This window comes from Rhipicephalus microplus, chromosome 9 (genome assembly GCF_043290135.1).
Source record: "Rhipicephalus microplus isolate Deutch F79 chromosome 9, USDA_Rmic, whole genome shotgun sequence".
Taxonomy (NCBI): Eukaryota; Metazoa; Arthropoda; class Arachnida; order Ixodida; family Ixodidae; genus Rhipicephalus; species Rhipicephalus microplus.
The window spans coordinates 28,807,704-28,816,905 of NC_134708.1; the positions used below are offsets into that span (position 1 = coordinate 28,807,704).

General features: G+C 43.6%; 2 protein-coding genes across 2 annotated transcripts in view; one reads left to right on the forward strand and one right to left on the reverse strand.

The window, feature by feature from the left end:
- Positions 1 to 2,512, forward strand: part of LOC119165620 (trimethylguanosine synthase) — a 31,584-nt gene extending 29,072 nt beyond the window's left edge. The window contains exon 7 of the mRNA XM_037417734.2: positions 1,396 to 2,512. Coding sequence (XP_037273631.2) covers positions 1,396 to 1,557 — 162 coding nt within the window. The 3' untranslated portion in view covers positions 1,558 to 2,512. The remainder of the gene's footprint in view (positions 1 to 1,395) is intronic.
- On the reverse strand, positions 2,468 to 9,133 carry nmdyn-D6 (nucleoside diphosphate kinase 6). Its single transcript, XM_037415703.2, has 6 exons — positions 8,930 to 9,133; positions 8,474 to 8,576; positions 6,474 to 6,513; positions 6,300 to 6,383; positions 5,516 to 5,592; positions 2,468 to 4,684 (listed from the first exon to the last, which is right to left on the reverse strand). The coding sequence occupies exons 1-6, from the start codon at positions 9,005 to 9,007 to the stop codon at positions 4,515 to 4,517; spliced, it is 552 nt and encodes a 183-aa protein (XP_037271600.2). The 5' UTR covers positions 9,008 to 9,133; the 3' UTR covers positions 2,468 to 4,514.
- Positions 9,134 to 9,202: the final 69 nt, after the last annotated feature.

Here is a 9,202-nt window from a genome sequence, read left to right on the forward strand (position 1 = left end):
GCGGTTTTGTCTCCATCGTGATTTTAGGCAACATTGACAGGAATAACGTTAGCTGCGTCTTTGACGATTCAGGGCAAGGGGGTAAGTAGTACAGTAATAAAAAGAATTCGCTTGCTGGTGCACTATTCTGACCTACATTTTGTGATAAAATGAAAAATCTGACATTTGTTTGCATTGGCCAAAAGTTAGACTCCCCGCGAGTCCAACTGTGTTCGATATGTCAATAATTAGTGTATAAAATGTGGGAATTTGAAATTTATTGGCATGAATCTTAAATATTTTCAGATTGTCGCCCTAAATAAAAATGTGGGTGTTGAAGACCCTGAAATGAGTGCCACAGGGCTTGGGAATGAATTTAATTTATTAAGACCCCTGTATTTTCGGTATCAAGGGGGACGATATGCAGCGGTCGGTCACGGGAGGGCCACAGCTCTCAACATACTAGCAACAGCAGTCAATTGCGCGTTGTAAGCAAGTGACCACGCATGATTGGTCGTCCAAAGACTGACAGTGGTTTCTACGCTTTCGACTGTGTGCAGAATGCAGATTTCGGAAACCCAGTGAATTGTGTTGGCTTGTCATGACAATATCCACTGAGGTGGGGCCAGCTTGCAGATTCTGCACAAACAACTTTCAAATCAAAGTAAAATATTTTACGAGTGTTGCATGGTTCCAGTGTGGGGAGAGCATTAATAGTGCATCCCATGGAAACGATAGCTACTCGGTGGTCTATTAAACTTGCTAATACATCCGAAGCCTCAGTCGTGTCTGTACCCCTTGAGCCGTTGTGCGCACTGCCTTATAGAATGAGGCACGTCAGTTGCAGGGTGTCGACACTAAAAGTTTTAACACATTCATTTTCGCTCTGGAGAAATGCCAGCTGTGTTCTATCTGCAACAGCTACAATGCAGTTCATGAACCGATTCAGCTCTGTAAACCCTTATTGCCTTCATTGTCTTATATAGTGCCTTAAACTCGTTCGTAAAAAAATTAAAACCTCCAGGCAGTGCCACTCAAGTGACCCGACTGGTAATTTACCGGGTCCTGTATTGTGCAGATTTCCAATTATGTGCCGTGCAAAGCACCTCGAACAGACACGAGCATTGACAGGTGCGGGAAGAAGTTGCCGTGATGGCATATTTCAACAACTGTGGTCAACCTTTTCTGCATAACTGTAAAATTTGAATTTAGCGAAAATGGCTGCTGCAAGCACGCTCGTAAGTGTGGACAACTTACAATCACTTCATTACACAGCGAGCTTATGCAGTCTGCCAACCACTTTGTTCCAAAGAGACTGCAGGTATTAATTTGCTTCATTGCGGGTTCAGTTTGGTTCGATGTCTTGGTATGTGTGCATTTCCTATTGATGGAAATCAACTCGTCTCTTCCTCACAGGTTGTTCGGCTGGCTGGTCGTAGAGGCTCAGTCGATATTGAAAAAAACATGCTCAACAAGAAGGTCAAGACCATCACTGCCTACTACGGGGATCTCATAAGGTCTCGGTCCAGCACTTCTCCCATAAAAGTGCACTCCGCGATCTACAAAAACCCTCATTGAGGCGCTAAATTGTTTGTACATTTGCGAAAAAAAAAAAAAGAAGTGTTCTCATGTATAGGTGACTCATCAATGGGATCCAAGATCACATGTAAATTGTCACTTGCTTGACAAACATGTTTTGCTGGTCCACACGAGCGCACTCCACGATTTATAGCAACCCACATGTGGCGCAAACTTGTTTGTACAGTTGTGAAAAAGTGTTCTCATGTATAGGTGACTTATCAATGAGATCCAAGATCACATGGAAATTGTCACTTGCTTGACAAACATGCTTTGCCGGAGGTATCTTTTTTAATGTAAGGATGTAATGCATGTGCGACATTGTATGACCGGCTATGGAGCATACAGCTTAAACTACACTTGGTGTGCTAAAGATGGCCTGTGTTTCCTTTTGTAAGGATGATATTGGTGTACAGCAGATGTGCAGAGAGTAGTAGTGCTACATGTACATATTATTCATCTGTATATAGTTTACGAAAAAGCATAGGGGGCTATTAACACGTCAATTTTTCACATTATGCCAATTTAGAAACTATACAGAACACTACCATTATGGGAAAAAAACTACACTATTCAAGTGCAGTTATTATGTATGTCTATAATTTTGAGGCTGTTAAAACGATGTTCAGTAACATAGCTACATACACAGTGCACAGTTTTATACATAAAATATGTTCATGTTGGCTTTTTTCTTTATGGCAAACTCCGTGTGTAATCAGAGGCAATGTAATATGTGTATTTTTAGCAAAGTATCTCAATTTTGAGAGGAAGGAATTTTTAAAATATATTTTTTATTCCTCTGGTTAACTGCTACTCATCAATGGTTTTAAGTTGCACACATCCTTGTTGGTGATTGTTGTACTTTTCACAAATGTACAAATATCATGATGCATACTTGTAAGACACAATGTCGCAATGTCAATAAATATTTATTCCATTGCTCATTACATAAAAATAGTGAATATTTGTATGTACAAGTTGACACCTTGATAAAACAGACATGGACATTATAGCATTATCCGATCCTGTGGAGTAACGTATTCACATAATTCTAGCATGCCTCCATTATAACATGTTAATGCAATTATAACATAGATATATAGAGGTGCATAAAATTGCTGGTCTGAATCATGCAAATATAGAAAGAAATGTCTTTCCACTACTGCAGTGCGACAAATGTTTAATAACTGATATACCAAAGCTATTTTGTGCCAGAAACTACTTTGCGAAGGTCAGCTGTGTATGCTTTATTTTTGCTGTACGCTGTTCCTCTGACACAACTGACGTGCCATCTAAGGCACTCAAAGAGCACAAATTGTCAGCAGCATTGGCAAGCAAAACGCATAATGGCATAATGTAAAACTGTACGTAGCATGTGAGCGGAGCCTCTTTGCCAGAATGCACAACTATGAAAAGTGCATCACACACAAGCGAATCAAACCTTATTTGAAAGCATGAGATATATTTAACGCGGCTGTGCTTACGCATGGCAGCTACAGTGATCACAATGAAGGAGCTATTTAAGATGCGAAGAGTGCAGACACGATAAAAGTAAAACTACGTATAAGATGGCAATAACTTCTATGGTACCTGGCTAAAGATCTAGAAAAATCAACGAAAATGCTCAATGCATAAATCATTCGTAGCACTACACCTAATTGGCGGCGGTGCTGCATATTTGGAAGTCTTTTTGAAATGCTGGATACTGCTTTACGAAAATTCATTCGGTTTCTCTGAATAATTGAACTAGGCACACCCTAAGAAAATTGAAATTACGTTATGAAGTACTATTGATTATTCCCGCAAGGTTCCAGCTTTACCTCGGTTATCTAAGTGGGCTTTGAGTGGAGCGGCTAGCTGTAAAAAATGTCCTATTTGAGACGGCTCGAATTCCCCGAGACAGTATTGCCTCAACTCTCTATGAGAATGTGTGTGAAGGGGCCTGTAAGGTAGTGCCAGTGATCTACTCCAACAAATATATGCGCCTTGCCGTAGCTCAGGAAGATATCTACAGCAGTGTCTGCTATGAGCGCCCGAGCAGCCACCGCCTGCTGTGCGGGGCAACACCTACTGGCAGTTTCGGGGTCTGACATGGTGCACCGTGAGCATGTGCTGCCTAATAGTCCCGCCGACGACTGAGCCCGCAACTACTGCAAGGTGTCGCCACACAGAGCAAAAGCCAACCACTCGTGCGCTCCACACAGATGTGGACGCGACTGTACAACACCGGTCAGCATTGTGGATAGCATACTGGCAAACTCGTTGAGCAAGAATGCCATATGTGGTAGTAGTTGTGTGCTGCCAGAGGTTCATAAAAATTATGTATATAAATTAGTGCTGACACCTCCTAGATAAGTCCTCAAGAAGCAATATGAAAATCTTGCATGCTGGGAACAAAACTCCGAATGATGCTGCTTTTGGAGGAGAAAAATAGGAACAAAAAAAAAAAGCATTCACTACATGATGTGGCTGAGCTGTTATATAGGTATTCTTAGTAGTTAAACCTCAAAATGCATTGCTACTATACTTATGCAATGTTAGACGTAAATTTGATGTGGCAAAATTTTCTGCTAGATGTAATAGTTTGATGCCATGAACTTGGCACAACACACCTTGGATGTGCATACCTTGCTGCTGCTAAGTGCCACTATGTCAGCAGCCAACGCATTTTGGCAGCGTTGGCGGTATCTCCCCCTTTTTCTGAAGCAATACAGAATGATTTTATAGTTTACATAGAATAGCCTAAGTTTTCAAGAGGAAGCGGGCAGTGCGAGGCATTTATCATTGAGCTCAGGAAGTATTCCTTGGACATCACTTCTGCGAGATTTCGCAAAAGTCGGCACTGGACACACACATTGCGATATTTTTGGAAAGCTACACTACTGGCGAAAGTGATTGTCCCAGGATACTGCATCCGGTGCGCAGCGATAAGTTCGGCGCCACACAAAAGTGGGAGCTTAGGTGCTGCGCTGCTGTTCCTGTTCATCGACCACTACGTGCTCGCATCGTTCTAGGTCGAAGACGAGCTTTCCACGTCGCCAGCGTTGCTCCTCGTCCAGGTACCACATGTCCTGGTCAAACTCCGGGAAGAAGAAGCCAATCTCGCGCCTGGCCGACTCCTCAGAATCTGCAAAGCGCATCGACCGGTGAGCTGCGGTGTAAACACTGTCGAGTGCAAAATGTGCCAGACACGCGTTAAAATGGCAAAGCAGGTATTAATGAAGTTATGCTAGCTTGCCGTGAAATAGGCAATTTCGACATCTGCTTTGGTATGATTTCTTATCAATACAGATAGATGGCATTATATTCCAAAGAGGTCAAACATTGAACTTATCAGCAAAGATAGCATTATATTCTAAAGGGGTCAAACAGAGAACTTGGCAAGTTTATCATAAACACTTGCTGAGCTAGCATATCTCTAATGTGAAAAGTCTCCTTTGAGTCACCGATGTCACACCTATGCGAAGGTGCTGGTGTATGGGTCTGATATTTGATCTATCACCTACACATTAGGAAGAACAGAATTCTGAAACTTTACTCACTTCAACAATGGATACTGTCTATTTATAACCAATATATTCAAGTGAAGTGCCTTTGAAACTCTAGAAGTCGGGTCAACACAAGAGAGGAACCCACAATTGTGTTTATAGTATTTCTTATTTTATGAAATAAAATATACCATGGTACAACAGCGGATAGAGGCTTTAAGTGGAGCAAAATAGTCTAGCAAGAAATATCATTGCATCCAAGATATCAAACTGAGGACTAAACTCGTCAAGGCAGCAACTGCCCTGACAGAAATATATTTATGATCTGCAATGAATTTCCCATTTGCACTATCAGTAAGAATGACACTTAAGAGACTTTTTTCTTGTAACTCTCAACTCCCATGTTGGGTGCAAGTTTTGCGGTAGAAAGCAACTTATTTCACGCAAAACGTCCATGTTATAACACTGACCTGATCCGTGACCGGCGTTGCGTGTGTCTGTCAGGCCAAACCGCGCTCGAATAGAATTGGGGGCATCGTGAATAGCCCTGTAAGAATAAGACCATAGCAAACAAGTACAATTTTTCAGAGAACATCTATATGATATTTGTAGCACCGAGCACCGGCAATGTTTTGTTTGTATTCTTGCATTTACTTTCCTCGTTTCTTTGAAATGTCAGTGACAAAGGTGAAAGCTTTATCAGTGTGTGCACACTGAAGAGGACGGCTGCACTTCAACGAATGAACACTTAACAGCACAAGAATGTGGTCACATTTCAAGAGTATGCTTGCTTCAAGGTCCTCTAGAGAGTACAGCACATTACAGTTGCTAGGGGTGGCACAATGTGGTCCAGTGAAGCCAACAATAAACTTAAGTGGCTGTCACTAAAAGGCCATGAGTAATGATGTTTATATTATTTGGTCAATATTTGGTGGAGTGTTTAAGATGAAATAAATACAAAGTGCCAAGGTTTACCTGTATGAACATGCCATGCACCACTATATGGATGCTCACAGTGTGACTATGGACATTCTGTTGTAGTTTCAGCCAGATCTAGAGGTTAAAAGCTGAACGGCTGTCATAGCTTATCAAATCAAGTAAATGATTTCTCATTGATTAGTGAAAAAACTACATAAAAGGCTATGAAATAAAAGCCAGCTTTACACAGTAAGAAGTTACTGACTGATCACAAAACAGTCAAGACAGGTTACCGATTACACATCGCAAACAATCCCAAAAGCAACCCTCCCTTACCTAAACACTTGTGTTGGTCCCAGAAGCGCACGCCACTCCTTGATGCCATTCTCCTTTGTCAATATGTGGACCGACAATGGTCCGCTAATAAAATGAACGGGATGTGAAAAGTGATTAGTGAGTAAACAGAATGACTGATACAATACAGAACAGTGAAACAAGCTGGATACATACCTGGACATAAAGCTTGCTAGTCTCTCAAAAAAGAATTTTCCTGAAGCAGAAACAAAACGATTGGAACAGATTACTCATTTCTGGTGTGGTTGCTCGGTTCGGACAAAGAAAATAATTTCCAAGTTAAGAAAAGAGAAAAGGGAAAGCTAGCAGTAATCATTGAAAGGTTTGTCAAAAGCAAAGAATCTAAGTGCAGCACATTTGAAGCTTTCAAGAGCATGCCGAGTGTGACCAGTGTAATTCAGACAAGCAGTCGCACAGTCTTATATCACATGACATTACACTATATATGAAATTAAAGGAATCGTTGGCAGTGAACTTATTTCTACAGCATTTGATTCACTGTTTCATCTACTGCACTGGCTTAGCGTCGTCGTTTTAAGCAAGAAGGCACACAGTCGCTTCCCTGCGACAGTGGCGCATTTTAATGAGGATGAAACGCAAAATAACACCGGCATGCTTCAGTTTAGATGCAGGTTAAAAAAAGCCCAGGTGGTTGAAATGAATTGATCCAGTCTTCTACTACGCTGCGCCTAGTAATCATGATGATGTGTTTGTTGCATGTGAAAATATGAAACTTGTCAACTGTGAAGCACTGCTCCACGTCAATCATATTATGGATGGGTTTCAGTGCCATCATGTTGGGCTGTGGTGGATGCATACTTTAAAAAGTCCGAGTTGGCTCATTTGACATTTTACGACTATTAATTCACGCTGCGATATACGAAAATTTGAAAACTTGTTTACCAGCTCAAGGTGCCGGTGCCCACGAGTCTAAAGGTTTAAGTCGTCTGCAGATCAAAATTATTAAGGCATTCGATATGTGTATTCTTGCTAACTGCCACCAATCACTGAACAATTATGTGCTAAACTGTCGAAGTCATTGTTGTCAGGGGGTAATCTTTTTTTATTGCGTCATCATGACTGACACTGCGTTGAGACTTGACAACACAGCTTTTGCGTGCAATTCTGTGCCCGCCAAGTGCCCCTTCGAAGACGTGCGCAGCGGCACGGTTTCGGACTGCGCAATGTGACAATCGTATCACGTCCAAAGTCTGAAGTCTACACGTGCACTTAGCCCGGTTCCATTAGCCGCGCAACCGGACACGCCACTCAAGAGAGTGTTGACACTCCGCAAGTGTGTGCGAAAGGGGGAGCTGGGGGGCGGTGACTCCAATTGTTGCAGAAAAGCCTAGCGCGCGCGCTTGTAGTCCCGAAAGTGTAGCGCGTGGCGTGGGTCATCTTCTTTGCACTGCGCGGTCTCTTATCTCCGCGGCAGCTCGGATTAGAAAGAGCGCTTCCCCTAATAGAGGTGTGCAAACATTTGGTCGAGCGCGCTGAGCACGTGCAACTCCGGTTTGGCCGAAACCTCGTCTCGCGTACTACGCAGAGACGCCGTGTGTCCGTAGAGATAACGTTCGCGGCCAGGCCACGCACGGAGCCATCTTAGAGATAAGGCATTTTACTCTTTCTTTAGGTAAATAAAAACTAGAGAAGCGGGCTCTCAACGAAATGCGACGCAATTACACGATTTGCGCGTCGGCGATAGTCGTCTTATTCGGACCAGCGTGACATCGTTTTCGGCGCCAAAGATGCTAAATTTACTTTTGAAATCGTGTATATCGAGCAGACGACACTTTTGCGTGGTCTTGAAACTGACCGCAACAAGACGTCCTAAAGACGTGTTCGCGTAAGCATCTCGGCAGTTGGAGAGAAAAAGCGAGCACCGCGCTGTTCGAGAGAAATACACTGTTTTGAAGGTTTTCCCGCACTTTCACGCGAGCCGCGATACGACGATCGCCAAGAGCGTCTTTGAATAATCTTCGTTGAACATGACGGATCGATGAGCCGAAATTCGGAACAATGGGTGCAACAGCTGCTTCGCAACGTGTCGACACGATCCGGCTGGCGATCGTGTGCTTTCAAACGGGAAAGTACGATACGAACATTCACGGCAAACGTGCGCGCAATCATGGGCGGGCGGCGACATATCAACGTACCCTGGTGCTCGGCGTAGAACTTTTCCATCTGTTCCCTCGAGTAAGTTCCCATCTTGCTCTTGACGAATATGAAATCGTTCTCCAAGATCACCTGCCGAACGGCCTGCGTGAAATTAGGCCAGATGAAAACATCACGCTTCGCAAGAAGTATATATCGCTTCTCCACTGGAATGAATGCTCGGAAAATTGTTTAGAAGTGGCAGCAGTACAGTTTTGAGCAACGCGAAACAACCAAGACAACATTTTGAAATTGGCAATACAAAAAAGGGGCGCGACCTTGCTAGTTCACGCTCTTACTTTTTTTTCCATTGCGCCATTCTCGCCGAAAAGCGTTAGCGATCGACGGCGAGTCAGCCGTCAAATGCGCTAATTGCTCGCCTCAAGGGCATTTCCTTCTATAGGGTCTAGGCCGAACCGGTTAAAAGCGGATCGCGAGAAAATTCGCTCGGGTCTCACCTCGAGTTTCACGGGGATCTTGCAAACGTCGGGCTTGAGGATCGCCAGAGTCAGCTGGAGCTTTCGCGTGATGCACATGTTTCTGTTGATGTGACGAGTGGCGACTCCCTCTCTCGACTTCGGCGGCAGCTCTTGCGGATGAGAGAGAGAGAGTGCACACGTGGTCAAACGATCGTTGCACGTGCGCGACTGCGTGCGCGTTGCCACGCGAATGCCCACCCTAGCGACCCACTTGACGTGCAAGCTGTCACGAATGCAAATTCGTTCGCTTCC

Excerpts from the sequence above, each read along its gene's own strand:
- nmdyn-D6 (XM_037415703.2), bottom strand. The coding sequence starts at position 9,007 with ATGTGCATCACGCGAAAGCTCCAGCTGACTCTGGCGATCCTCAAGCCC. Across the intron at positions 6,384-6,473 it reads CTAGCAAGCTTTATGTCCAG|CGGACCATTGTCGGTCCACA; the intron begins GTATGTATCCAG and ends TCATTTTATTAG. Across the intron at positions 4,685-5,515 it reads CAACGCCGGTCACGGATCAG|ATTCTGAGGAGTCGGCCAGG; the intron begins GTCAGTGTTATA and ends TGCGCTTTGCAG.